Source organism: Pongo abelii, chromosome 3 (genome assembly GCF_028885655.2).
Source record: "Pongo abelii isolate AG06213 chromosome 3, NHGRI_mPonAbe1-v2.0_pri, whole genome shotgun sequence".
NCBI lineage: Eukaryota > Metazoa > Chordata > Mammalia > Primates > Hominidae > Pongo > Pongo abelii.
This window is the reverse complement of record NC_071988.2, coordinates 119,962,009-119,976,909: the sequence shown is the minus strand read 5'-3', so window position 1 is coordinate 119,976,909 and position 14,901 is coordinate 119,962,009. Positions and strand designations below refer to the sequence as shown.

General features: G+C 44.2%; 1 protein-coding gene across 7 annotated transcripts in view; it reads left to right on the top strand.

Moving 5' to 3' along the window:
* Positions 1-14,901, top strand: part of TSPAN5 (tetraspanin 5) — a 234,285-nt gene that overhangs the window by 207,035 nt on the left and 12,349 nt on the right. For 6 of the 7 annotated variants that reach the window (XM_054554216.2, XM_002814986.6, XM_054554217.2 and 3 more), the window contains one exon: positions 10,960-11,106. The exons of the other annotated variant lie outside the window; for it this stretch is intronic. In XM_054554216.2, the coding sequence (XP_054410191.1) occupies positions 10,960-11,106 (147 nt within the window). The remainder of the gene's footprint in view (positions 1-10,959; positions 11,107-14,901) is intronic. 7 annotated transcript variants of the gene reach the window in all.

Below are 14,901 nucleotides of genomic sequence, written 5' to 3'. Positions count from 1 at the left end.
TCTTACTGATAGGACCTTCTGCCCCTCCCCATGCACCCCCATAACACCCACTGCTTGTGCCTCTGCTCCGCGCACTCTGTTCTTAACCGTCTCCCCTCTAGACTCAGCTCCTGAGGGTGTCACTGTATGTTTTGCTAGAAATACCCTTGACTAACATAATACCTGGCAACTCACAGGTGATCCTCATGAAAGTATTTGCTCAATAAATGAACGAGTCGCATATCTTTGAGGTCCCAGAATAGAGGATCACCTGCCGCTAGTCCAGACTTCACCTTTTTTTCACTTGAGTTTAGGAGCACCATGATCAGAGCCTGTTTTAGCTCAGGCTGCTGTAACAAAATACTATATACTGGGTGGCTTAAATGACAAACATTTCCTTCTCACAGTTCGCCAGGCTGGGAAGTACAAGATCAAGGTGGTGACAGATTCAGTTCCTGGCGAGGGCCCTTGGTTTGCAGCCGCCTTTTTGCTGTGTGCTGGCATGGCAGAGTGAGAGAGGGAGGGCCCTGGTCTCTTCCTTTTCTTTTTTTTTTTTTTTTTTGAGATGGAGTCTCTCTGTGTCACCCAAGCTAGAGTGCAGTGGCACGATCTTGGCTCACTGCAGCCTCTGCCTCCTGGGTTCAAGCAGTTCTCCTGCTCAGCCTTCCGAGTAGCTGGGACTACAAGGTGCATGCCTGGCTGATTTTTGTATTTTTAGTAGAGACGGGGTTTCACTGTGTTGGCCAGGCTGGTCTCGAACTCCTGACCTCATGATCTGCCCACCTTGGCCTCCCAAAGTGCTGGGATTACAGGTGTGAGCCACTGTGCCCAGCCTCTTCCTTTTTTTATAGACACTAATCCCATCATGGGGGTCCCACCCTCATGACATCTTCCAAACCTAATTACCTCCCAAAGGCCCCACCTCAAAATACTACCACACTGGGGCTTAGGGTATCAGAATGTGAATTTGGGGGAGTCATGAACATTTAGTCCATACCAGAACCTCTATTAAATCTTTCAGCTTAAACTTTACACCTAGGCTGGAATGTTTCTAGGTATGTCTCCTGTCTTCTGAATGTAAATGAAAATATCTGGGAATGGCTGAGAACATGGGTGATTTCTGAAAGGCTGCGCTTTTGCATGTGGCTGTTTCCATGTTGATGGGGCAGTTGCTCCCATCGGAGTGTGTAGGGATGGTAGTTCCCCTGCCTGTGAGCAGTACCACCTGATGGAACTTGGTACTGCTGGCCTCCCCAGCAGCTAATTGATTGCAGGATTTTATGGAGACCTAAAAGATGACTGCCCCTCCTCCTCCTCTTCTCCTCAAAGGCAGGTCATGGCCACTTTTTAATCAGCAAAAAAAGGATTACTCGAGTTTCACTGATGACCTTTTTTGACGAGAAAAAATGGGAAGGAGCCATGCACCTTTGAAGCAGCTAGTCGTCTTTTATCCTTGTATCTCTTTGCCAGGCATGAACTAAGCTGCTGTTGCTCCCTTACATCTCCCTGGACTGTTCAGGGCCTGACAAGCTTTCTTCTCATTCCTAGTCATCACTCTGGCCTCTGCAGCACTTCCTTAGATGGATGGATGTTTGGAGTTTTACAGAGTGGCGGAGCATCTTTGAGAAGTTTTTATAGGGGCAGGTTCCTCTGTGGCCCCGTGGTCTCTATTTGGTCTTACTGTGTATACTGTTTAGAACCACATTTCTAACTCTCCAGGATCACCCCTCTCTGAGTAGCTGTATTTTCTTTGAAATGTCATTCCTTGTTACCCTTTCTCACTAGGGAAATCCTTCTCTTTCTCTTACTCTAGGAAAACTGTTGTCAGTAGGATCTGGTTTATGGAGGGGTCGGTGAATCAAGAGCTAGTCTCATAAATCTCAAAGGGGTCCACCTGGCCCGGCTTCGGGTACACATTTCATAGGCCTGTCTCTCTCTCTTTCTTATCCAGCACTTGGAAGGAATGTGCTTGTATATGCAAAAGCAGAAGAGTCCCAGACCTTGGGGTTTATTAATGCTATTTTTGTATTTCTTTTCTGTGTGGGTTGAGAGAAGAAGCTTGCCAGGTGGCACACAGAGGCTCCCCTGTGCTGGTGATTGAAAAAAAAAACGCAGACACTCCTGAAGTTTATTGGTGTGGAACCCTTCTGGAGTTTTGTTTGCCTTTTCGTTTCTGCATGTGCATAGAAACCTCTTTCAAGAAGAAATAGTTACTCAGAACATATTCCTTTATTGCGGAAGCATGGGGAAGAAGCTGCTTAAATTCCAGAGACAGCTGAATGAATAAGGCACTAATGAGGAGAGGGAAGGTTGGCTGGTTTTTTTTTTTTTTTTTTTTTTTTGAGACGGAGGCTCTCTCTGTCTCCCAGGCTGTAGTGCAGTTTCGCAGTCTCAGCTCACTGGCGTGTGCAAGCTCCGCCTCCTCCTGGGTTCACGCCATTCTCCTGCCTCAGCCTCCCGAGTAGCTGGGACTATGCCCACCACCACACCCGGCTAATTTTTTGTATTTTTAGTAGAGACAGGGTTTCACCACGTTAGCCAGGATGGTCTCTATCTCCTGACCTCTTGATCCACCCACCTCGGCCTCCCAGAGTGCTGGGATTACAGGCATGAGCCACTACGCCTGGCCGGTTGGCTGGTTTTTCACATTCTTACTGAGACATACTGTGTTCATCAAACCACTGAACAGCCAGATCTAACGGGGATAGAACATAGTTCAGCCACTGGAAGGTCACTCCAGAGTGGTGACTGACAACCAGTGTGCCAGTCAGCACCCCAGCAACAGAGGTATCCTTGCTCCTGGTTCCATGTGCCACCATCGTGGCAACACCACTGCTGTCTTACCGCAGTCACTGACTCCTCCCTGCCATCTTCTCTGCTGTACCACTTCTCCGTACCCTAAGCTTCCACCACTCGTGGCTTCTGCCTACTCCTGGCTTCAGCTTCCTCATGGCCTCCCCCTTCTGCCTTTTCTCTCCATGTCTTAGATTATTTCCAATTCCCCCCAAAAGAAGATCTTATTAACAAGTTAGTGACTGTCACCTCTGTTAGGCATGATCATCAGGTGTGGCCATGGCTTTCCTTAGAGGGGGTCAGGCAGGGCAAGTACCCAGAGCAAAACAGTTTCTTCTCCAGTGCAGTTGGGTTAGACACTCCTCCTGGGTGCTTCTGCAGTGTCTGGTGTCTTCTTCTTGTTCTAATAATTATATTATTAATATAATAGTGAAAGCAGTGATGATGGCAGTATACTTTTCTTGAATTCTTATTATATTCGAAGCACTTCACATCGTGTTTGGATTTACTTGGATTGTTTCCATCATCCTCATAATAACCTTAGGACGTAGAGTACCATTTTCACAGATATAGAAATTGAGGCTTAGGCAGATGAGGTAATCTGCCTAAGATGACACAGGTAGTAAGTGCGATCTTAGGCAGGTTACTTCCATCTGCCTAAGCCTCAATTTGGCTTAGGATTGAGATTCAAGACAAGCTAGTCTGTATTATAGTGTCTGTCTGTCTGTCTCCCCCATTGTCCAGGCTACCCCACTCTCTGAGTTTTGGATTTACTTGGATCCCAGGAGGTATTGGAGGTGAGCCACATTGGCTTAAGTACAGTTCAGGATGGTTTGTTCAGGAGGAGGTTGACTCTGGAATGTTCTCTCTGCCCCACTCTAGAGCAGGCTAGTCTAAGTGGCTGGAATATCAGAGTCTCCCTTGTACCACGATGGGTGCAAATGGATACATTGTTGCTTGTTGGCTCTCTAAACTTCTGTTGTAATGCTGTTGCCTCAGACATGGACCACTAATGTGTCTTATTTCTTCTTAGACATATACTGGTCTCTTTACTAAGTTATGAGAGATGCCGTCTGGTACCTAGTGGATAATAGAAATCTCCTATTGCAGAATCATCTCTTAAAGGCTTCAAATGGATATGCCAGAGTTAGTTGTCCAAAAGCTAATTTGCGGAATGGCCAATTTGTTGAATATATTGTTTTCTTTCAACTTTTTAAATGGACTACTATTCATTTTGTCTTTATAGCAGCACTTTATGTTATGGTCAATTTGTTTTTTGCCCCTGCTGCCTGCTGCAACAACAGCTGTAGACTTTAGAGGCAGGAGAAGAGAAGATTAAGGATCCTAAGAAGAATATTGACATAGCATATAGTCTGCGTACGAAGAATTCTTATGAATATATTCATTTATATCAGTTCTTACTAATAAAATCTTAATGTATTAATAAGATATATATAGAGGAATTCTTCCCACATAGCATTCTGAATCGATCATCTTGAATATATTTTTCTCATCACCTGCAGTCTTGGTCTCTGGCTCTCTCTCTCTCTCTCATTCTGAATCTTTCTGTTTCTGCTACTACTGTTCAGAATCTCACTTTCATATGTCAATTAAAACAGATGGAAGTAACTACGTGTGGCCCGTTACTCTGCTTCTCACTCATTTATCCTCGTTCCAGTTAGATTCAGCTTCATGGGATATTTTCTGACGTTATCTGCAAAGTCTAGTACCCTTGACATCTTTAGCCCCCAGGGCTTGCTATGCTTGTAGGATTCAGGTAAGAGAAGGATGAGAACTTCCTATGGAATATAGATGCCAAGCTCTGTGTGTGCACTTCTGGCATAAACAGGTACAGAAGAGAATACTCGAATAACATTTTGTATTTATTTATTTACTTATTTATGTTTTATTACTTTTTGAGATGTGATTTCAGTCTGTTGCCCAGGCTGGAGTGCAGTGACGTGATCATGGCTCACTGCAGCCTCCAACTCGTGGGCTCAAGTGATCTTTCTGCCTCAGCATCCCAAGTAGCTAGGACTACAGGCACACACCAGTGCACCTGACTTATTTTTAAATTTTTTCTAGAGATGGGGTCTTGTTTTATTGCCCAGGCTGGTCTCAAACTTCTGGCTTCAGGCAATCCCCCTACCTCGGCCTCCCAATGTATTGATTTTTTTCTGTGTTTGAGGTTTTAAAAGTTGGTATTTAAACTCAAGGGCTGAACATTCAAGTTTACATGCAGAATTGGAGGTTAAACCATGTTATGCATTATTTGTCAGTAACATAGACAAATCACCTAAAAGTTCCATAAAAGTTCCACAGAACTGCTCATTTCATTGATGGTGCTGAATTCATAGTGAGTTAACATGAATGAGACTGTTTACACTGGCTTAATTACTACGTTGACTTGAAATATCAGCCAGCTGGGGAAAATGACCATTTAAAACCTGGCACATCCCTTTGCTCCCTATACCCACATTTTTTCCCAGCTTCGGCCGTGTGTGTGTGTCTGTGTGTCTATGTGCATGTCTGTGTGTGCATGTACATGCGTGGAGGACTGAAGCATAGTTTATTCAAAGCTTTTGTGTTGTGCGGGACTTCGCAGATGCAAATGAAGAAAGACCCAAAGAGAACCAGCATAAGCAATCAAGGGAGTGTATCTAAGGCTCCTGGAGTGACACATAGAGCTCTAGGGCAGGCCTCAGGAACCACTGGACTGGGGACTTACAATGCTGTCTGGATTTTCCCTCCCTACTCTTGTTCTTTGTTTCTTCCTGAGCGCTGGTTTTCTGCTTCTCACTGTAGTCTGACTTTCTCCACATGATAAGAAATAGGACATGCTGCACAAGGCTCTGGAGTTTGGCATTTTAGAGTCTCAGCCACTAGAGAAAGGTGCCTGTTCTAAATCCTGGCACTTCAGGAAGGGAATCCAGGCTTGTCAGCCCTCACCAGGCCAGCAGGATTGTGTGAGATCTTGGCAGCTCTGAGGGGTCATGGAGTGAGAGGAGGGGCGAAGGCATCCTTACAAGGAGGAGGTGGTGCTGTTCCCAGAAGAGGTGGGAGCCTCAGGTTCGCAGAAGACTAGGTGTCTGCTGGTGGTGTTCTTGCACATTCCTAAGGATTTACCGTGAATCTGAGTGCCTGTTTTAAATTACTTGGCAGACTTAACTGTAATCTTAGATTTTTTTCTTACAGCTTCTTGTCAACTACAAGGTTTAGTTATAATTACTCTTCAGCAGGCATATACCAGCACTTCTTACCCATCTGTCAAATTGAGCTGAATGAAATTTAAAAGTCCAGAAAGAAACCCCATCTTTAGGACAACAGAAGACTGAACAGTCAACTCCCTATCATTTTTGTAATCCAAATCACTGTTGTCAGGATTATGTTCCCCTTTTTTTTTTTTTTTTAAGACAGAGTCTTGCTCTGTCACCAGGCTGGAGTGCAGTGGCTCAATCTCAGCTCACTGCAACCTCTGCCTCCTGGGTTCAAGCGATTCTCCTGCCTCAGCCTCCCGAGTAGCTGGGATTACAGGCACGTACCACCACGTACAGCTCATTTTTGTATTTTTAGTTGAGACGGGGTTTCACTGTGTTGGCCAGGATGGTCTCGATTTCTTGACCTCATGATCTGCCCGCCTTGGCCTCCCAATCCCTCTGTGTAGTCAAAAGCAATAAAACTGCTGCTCTTCAGTGAATGTTGGGAAATTGTGCGCAGACGAAAGAATAAGTCTGTTTTTTTCTCCTGCTGGGTAAGTAATCCCTAATTTTCCCTAATCCCAAGGGGAAAAATACTGGCCATTGGGCATTGACTTCCACATTCACTTCTTGTGTTTCAAGATTTGAGGTAGTGATGATGGTTAATAATATATTCTTGAAAAATGCTGAGTGGATGTAAAGTGTTCTCACCACAAAAATGATAACTGTGTGAGGTAATGCACATGCTAACTAGCCAGATTTAGTCATTCCACTATTTATATATACACGCACCTCAAAACATGGACATGTACAATACATACAATTTTTTTTTTTTTCTGAGACGGAGTCTCGCTTTGTCACCCAGGCTGGAGTGCAGTGGCACGATATCGGCTCACTGCAAGCTCTGCCTCCCGGGTTCACACCATTCTCCTGCCTCAGCCTCCCGAGTAGCTGGAACTACAGGTGCGTGCCACCACGCCTGGCTAATTTTTTGCATTTTTAGTAGAGACGGGGTTTCACCGTGTTAGCCAGGATGGTCTCGATTTCCTGACCTCGTGATCTGCCCGTCTCAGTCTCCCAAAGTGCTGGGATTACAGGCGTGAACCACCACGCCCGGCCAATACATACAATTTTATGTCCATTTCAGTTTTTTAAAATTTTAAAATAATTTTAAATAAATAGATAAAGGATATATTCTTTTCACCCAGGAAAAAAAAGATTTGAGTTAGTTTTCAACTGATAACTATGTGGGTATATTCTGAATCCATTAAAAATAAAGTTTTTGGTAGTCTTTCCTATGCTTTGTGGGAGATTAGTTCCCCCCAGCACACTGTAGTATCTGTTTGCAGCTCTATCTTTGCCAGAATTTAGGATTAGAATCTGCAGTCCAGCTCAGCCCCGCAAATGATTGTTGTTTCCGTGGAAACAGTTGAAGGCCTCTCAATTAAAACTGCCTCTGAAGGCTGGAGAGAGTAAGTATTAAAATGAGTTTGTCTGAGAAGCCAATTTTTATCCTCCAAATTAAACCCAGAGTGTGCAAATGATCTAGGAATCTCCTGACAGTTGGGATCATACTTCTTTGTCTTTGGGGGAGGGATTATTTTGATATTTCGGGCATAGGTATGTTTGCTAGCTTGTTGCTTGCTTTGCCGAGTTGCTCAGATCATTGTCTTTGTTACCCACTGAGCTCTTTATGTACAACCATGGATCATTGGCAAGGGTTTGGGAGCAATCTGATCTTTGTTCGGACTTGTGAGCCGCAACTAAAAAGCCCATTAAAAATGGATGAAATCATAGAACGGTCTTAAAGTTGAAAGGAATCTTAAAGGTCATTAAGGCCTAATTTCCCATCCACTTTGGGAATCTTTCCTAGAATGCTGTTGACAAAGGTTCACAGCATCAGCTCCCCTGTTGGGGAATCCCGTATTTCTCAGGGCAGCCTTCTCTAGTTCATTGAACAGACTTGGTAGTATTGTTACCGAGGGTCCTTGTTCTTGGAGCTCCCAAGATGGTGGCGGGCTGCTTCCAAGGTGGCGGCAAGCCTCTTGTTCTCTGACCTGGGGTTCTTGGCCTCACGATTCCAAGGAATGGAATCTTGGGCCATGCGGTGAGTGTTATAGCTCTATTCAGCTAGATTAGGATGAACCCCGGGCACTTAGCCCGCGCAGGAACAATGGCGAACCTCTAGCGGATTAGGAGCGGCAATGGGCGCCTCGCTGGATCAGGAGCACAGCGGACACCCTGCCGGATCCAGAGGGGTGGAAGTCAGCGGTGGTGTCTACAACGACGGGAATCAGCAGTGGTGGATGGCGAGTGAAAGCTCAGTTCGAACCAGAACAAACACAGACCAGAGAGTGTACAGTTGCAAGATTTAATAGAGTGAAAACAGAGCTCCCATACCACGGGAGGGGACCTAAAGGGGGTTGCCCACTCCCTGCTTGCATGCCTGAGTTTATATCTCGATCATTGTCCCTCCCCCTGTGCTCTCAGGCAATATATGATTTGACTATTTCTTTACCTCCTGCTTTAGCCTAATTTGTATTTTAGTGAGCCCTATTTACTACCTGATTGGTTGGGTGTGAGCTGAGTAGTTACAAGCCCCGTGTTTAAAAGTGGGTACGCTCATCTTTTCCAGCTAGGCTAAGGAATTCTTAGTCGGCCTAGGAAATCCAGCTAGTCCTGTGTCTCAGTATTAGAAATGCCTCTTTATGATGGAACTGACATTTCTCTCTGTCAATTCTGCTACTGCTACCTCTTCTTTCTGGTGCCAAGTTAAGTGTATCTTCTCCCATAATTAAACTTAAAGTCTTTTAAGAATGTCTTCATGTATCCCCAAAGTCTTCTCTCTCTTCCCGTGGCTGAGAAGGTCCATAACCTGAAAACTTCAGGTACTAACATCTGTGGTTAAAGGCATTGTCAGGGGAGAGGCTGGTTTCCTAACAACCCTGGGCCTTTAGCACTGTTGCTTGGATTTTTTCTTTTAAGTTTGTTTTTGTAGAGAAAGGGTCTCGCTATACTGCCCAGGCTGGTCTCAAACTCCTGGCCTCAAGCGATCCTCCCACTTCAGCCTCCCAAAGTGTTGGGTTTACAGGTGTGAGCCACTCCACCTAGCCTGTTGCTTGGATTTTGTCTGACTTCTCTGGCAAGTTTTTTCTCAGCATCATTTGTATAGGTGGAGAATTCGGTTTGAGTATTTCTGTGTTTTCCTTCAACGTTTTCCCCCTGGAGTAAATACTCATAGTTCACTGCTTGGAAACCCAAGAAACAAAATTGGATCAAACCTTTGGTCTATGCAGACTTGTGAAGGGTGTGGTTGCCTTCTTTGATGTCACCTCAGAAGTTAATGAATACACCCTCAATCCTAACTGCTTTAATAAGCCTTTCAACCATTTGTCTGTGCCATTAAACCTTAGACTTTTTAAAATTAGGTTTAAGTTTTACATTTTAAGAGTTCTTTATTCCCCATATACATTCTGTTCTTAATATCCTATTATTGTTCGTAAGTTGACACCCCCCTAAAGGAAGAAACAGGCAGAAAAATAGAACAAACGAAATACGCTTCTCCAAATGTTCCTACCTACAACCTTTAAATGGATTAAAACTTAAAACTCCTAAGTTCAGATGTTGGTTAGTGATGACTGGGAAGTACTGGGAAGCAAGTGTGTGGCCCCTGCTTGGTGCTGAAATAGACATTGTGTACTGGTTTCAAAGAAGCAATGGTGTCTGTCACCTTCAGCCCATCACCAAACTGCTCTGAGTTCCATTTTCCTCAAGTATAAAATCAGATGATTGCTTCCTGTTCTTACAGGTTATTGGGAGTGCTTTGAAAACAATTTTTTTTTTTATTATTAAGGCTTTATAGCAAACTATACTGTGATTCTCTGGAGGTATTTTGATTTGAGAGTACAAAACAACTTCAATAAAATTAAAATATTGGTGATATTGGCTGTTTAAGTCCCATGAACATCCACAGTTTCAAAATAATCTTGTAACTAGGTTCTGGGTGGTATTTGATATGATATCACACATAAGGGAAGAGGGGATTTCAGTAAAGAAATGTCATTGTTTGTGGAAAAGTGAAATTACTTGAGGTCCGTTTGGTGTTCTGGTGGCAGAAGAATAAGAGTTGAAAGTGAGGAAGTAACCTTTGACTTGTAAATCATTTAAATTTCAACTGGAAGCGGGTAAGAAATACCCCAACAGCAAGCCACAGAACAGCCACCAGAGCAAACCACACAAGGCTTTTGGGATCTCAGCCTAATAAAGGTCTCCCATGGAGCTCAAGAGTAGATCCTGAGGTACGATTTTTTCTTGGAAAAAAAAAAAACTTGTAGGTGTTTGTAGCCGGGACCGGGTGCTGTGTTAGTTTTCAGCTTCTAGCTCGACCCTATTTCCTGAGAAATGCCAAGGGCTTTGCAATAGGCATTTGTCTAACTTCTGCGTGAACTGGGTCTTATAGAAGATGACCTCCCCCCTCTCTGGGGGTCAGGGGGTGTGTGTGTTTTTTATACATCTGTCTTTTTTTGTTTGTTTGTTTTTACTGAAGACCTCTTATATTTGCAGACATTGAAACCAAAGGTAACACCACGTCTTCTCCTTACAGGGTCTAATGACAGTTTCTTGGGCTCTTCTTTTCTTTCTTTTTTTTTTTTTCTACATATAGTTTTCCCAAAAATATGAACACATTTAGATGATGGAAAGAAAGCAGTTTCCCTCCCTCCTTCCCTCCATCCCCCCTTCCTCCCTTCCTCCCTTCCTCCCTTCTGTTTCTCTCTTTTCTCTTTCTCTCTCTTTCTCTTTCTTTCTCACTCTTTCTTTCTCTTTCTCTCTCTCTTTCTTTCCTCTCTTGAGTATTAATCACATACCTGATAATCAGATGCCCTCTGAAGATTTTCTTTGGGAGGGGAAAGGACAAATGCGATAATCTTTACATGTTGGAAAACTGACCCCACATCCCGGTGCCTTGTTGTGTGTTCTTTTCTGCTCCCAGGGAGTTCTGTCCAACATCTCTTCCATCACCGATCTCGGCGGCTTTGACCCAGTTTGGCTCTTCCTTGTGGTGGGAGGAGTGATGTTCATTTTGGGATTTGCAGGGTGCATTGGAGCGCTACGGGAAAACACTTTCCTTCTCAAGTTTGTAAGTATTCCACTCTCTACTCTCAGATTGAGAGCCAAAACTTTACCTTCCATCAAGAGGTCACCGTATCTACAGGCAAGACAGTGAGCTGTACCAAAGGCACTGGCCAAAGTAGGGCCCAGGTCATTATTTTCTTTTGAGAGAGCTCTCTAGCCCTGATTCCCAGTTGTGCCTCCTTAATAAGTACACCACCACCCCCACCGCCCCACTGTGCCATCCATGGAGGTTTTGTGCATATATATCACAGACTTGGATTCCATTCCCTAAGATATCTTTAGGACTAAGGTAGGTATATATATATTTTTTCTTCTAAGGGATTCCTTCCCACCGTTTTAATGCACATAGTAAGTGGGGAGCTGTGCTGGCCGTTGGTTTGGAGAAACCAGGCAAAAGCACAGTGACTGTGGCCTGTCCAGATTAAGTCTGTTAAGCAGTAGGTTTTGCTAAATATGGAGAAACAGTAAAGGGTAAAGCTTCTTTGTCCTTAGCTGGTACAAAGTTCTCCTTTGTAATTTTTAGATGTGGTGTGGTTGGCGTGATCACTGTCTGAGTGAATGTTTGTAGAGGAGAGATTTCGCCAGGGGGTTCATTGGTATTTAAAGTTAAAATAGAGAATGAAAAGTGAAAGCCTTTGCATTGGAGACTCCTTTCAAAGGAGAAGAAGATGGCATGTGCCGTTTATGTATCTTATATAGGGTTGTTGAATGTAGCCAAATGTGCCTGTCAGCATGGAGCTTGGCACTCTGGTGGGCGTCTGAATCATAGCTCTCTATACGAAGCATCCATTCCCCTTTCTAAGAACAGAGAAAGGATCCAAAGCACCCACCTTCATTTGCTGAGGAAGGATGGGGATGGTGGAGATTTCTAGAGAACAGTTGTAGTGTAATATTTCCTGTTACCACAGTTATTCCCTATTGACACATCATCATCCAGGGACATTCTCATTAAAAAAAAAAAAAAAAAAAAAAAAAGCATATCCAAGAAGTAGCCCAATAGTCATGTAATGTGTGATTCTCTTCCCCAGCATTTCTGCCACATCATCCTCCAGCGTCTTTTCTTAAACATCCCTGAGAAGAGGGTACACGGTGTGCCCCACCCAGGGCAGCCCATTTCTGAGCAGCTCTGTCTCAGAGAAACTTTTGGAGGCTATTAAACCTGAAAATTAGCATGACTTATTCTAACAAGGAAAACCAAGGGGTACCTGGTCTTACAGATAAGTTCGCAAGCAGCTGGTTCTATCTTGTGGATACATGGGACCACAGTGGCTGTAGCTAGTTTCCTAAGACTCCATCTGCCTTATCTGCCAGATCCCTCCTTTGCCACCCACACACACACACACACACACACACACACACACACAGTCTCTCTCTCTCTCTCTGGCTCTCTCCCTCCCTCTCTCATACACACACAACCAAATGCTTCATTCTTCACCTAGTCAGAAACCTGGGGAGCCCCCAGGAGAGCTCTGTCCCTGATTGCCACCTGCCAACCTGCCAGTCTTCTTGGCTTGAGGCATCTCAGTGCTCCAGTGCTCAGCTCACCTTGCCAGCTTTCGTGTAGCCTGATTGGGTCCTGGTCATACTCATCTGTTGCCACTATTTCATCAGTTTTGGCCTCCATGCCCCAAAATGTGGGATCCTTTTTTTTTTTTTTTAGGTGGAGTTTCACTCTTGTTGCCCAGGCTGGAGTGCAATGGTGTGATCTCGGCTCACTGCAACCTCTGCCTCCTGGATTCAAGCAATTCTCCTGCCTCAGCCTCCCGAGTAGCTGGGATTACAGGAGCCTACCACCGTGCCTGGCTAATTTTTTTATTTTTAGTAGAGATGGGGTTTCACCATGTTGGCCAGGCTGGTCTCAAACTCCCGACCTCAGGTGATCCACCCGCCTCGGCCTCCCAAAGTGCTGGGATTACAGGCATGAGTCACCATGCCTGGCTGGGATCCTCTGAATTGTATTTTTTTTTTTTTTTTTTTTTAGTAGAGATGGGGTTTCACCACGTTGGCCAGGCTGGTCTTGAACTCAGGACCTCAAGTGATCCACCTGGCTCAGCCTCCCAGAGTGCTGGGATTACAGGCATGAGCCACTGCACCTGCTCAGTCCCCTTAATTGTGATTTACTTTAGTATAGTTTCATTTATAGTGGTGGCCCCTTTAATATAGTTTATCATTTCTTATAGTTGAAGAGTCCAGTGTTAACTGAACAGGCAGAAAACTACACATTTCTCTAAATCAGCACCTTAATTTATAAAGTCTCATGTTGGAAATGAAGAGAATTGTGTTGTTGCTTGGCTTTTAAGACTTGGAAAATATCTTAAATGGCCTCTCTCCATTTAGGACAAACAATAAAAACTCACCTGGAATAATCTTCGAACAGGAGGTATGAGATAAGTAGTAAGTAAACGTCCACAGGACTCCAAATAGCTCTAAAGATCTGATTCCCCTAGGAGAATTGCTGAGGGAAAATCTAGGAACTAAGATACTGCAAAATGGAAATAGACCTTCTTGGTTGACCGAGGCTCTAGGGTGAAGCCTGTGAGTCAGTCTCTGCACCTTTGGAAATAGAGGAAATTAGCTCAACAGGGCCTGGGGCATGTAGGTGTCTGCCAAATATTTTATATGAATTGAATTTGGACTCAATTTTTGGTGTGTATATTATGTAACATGAAGAGAAAATTTACCAGGGGAACTGGAAAATGCACTTAACCTTTATGGAGGTGAGAACAAAAACTGAATTAAAATCTTTCCCTGACTTGGTGTTTCCTGTGTATGCTCATGCATGCTAGCTATAATTTTGTCATTTCTGTACTGTGATAATTCATAATTCATATTTACGTGCTTAAGGTGGGGCCTAATACAGGGCAGGGAGTTATTTACACTGTAGGGTAGGCATTGAGCAGAAGTGGTGTGATATTTTTTCTGTTCATTTTTCTAGATTGGGGAAAGTTTAAACTGAAATTATTGGCATCACTGATGATAATTAAGAACTGTTTAAATTCCATTTCTGGCGAATTCATGAAGGATATATAACCAGGAACTCTAGGGAAACCTGAAGGGCTGAGCTGGAGGGTCTAGAATTGGGGCCTTAACCTGGGAGTCCAAAAACTTTGCTAAACACTTATTTCCACCTTCCACTCCTCCTCCCGTGCCCACCCTCACAGAGCAGTACTTGGCACCCTAGACAAATACTGCCAGATCTACAGACATCTAATGTCTACAGATACCCACTCCCTGCCTAGCCTCCCTAATCACATAAGACTGGGACATCTTTGAAGGCAAGGGGTATGTTCTTACTCATCCTTGTTTCTGCAAAGCCCACCTACCTCAGGGCCTGACTCATTGTGGGTCATTCAGTAGATGTTTGCTGAATGAATAAACGTTTTTTGTCTTTTGTTCTTTTAATGAGTAACTGCTGTTTCCTTTGCACCCCTCCCCAATACATTTTTCTCTTGGCTGGCAGCTCCTTGTCTGCTTGCTGAAGATAGAACCGCAGACCACCTGAGCAGCCCCTGCCTCCTCAGCTGCTCACTGTTCTGCATGTGGCCTTCAGGACCTCTGCCCAGCAGTTGTGGCCCCATATCACCCTCTCTGCTGTTGTCACCAGAAATTTATCCGCAGTGTACCCTCTGGTCCTTCACAGCTCATTTCTCATAATCTATTTTAACAACAAAGTTTGAGAAGGTTAAGAATACAGGATGGTAGGAGGTGGAAAAAACAGTGGGCGTGAGCAGTAAGTCGATATGACTAAGCTGAGACTCTTCTGAGTCTTCTAGATGGAAGGGGAATTTCTCCAGAGTTA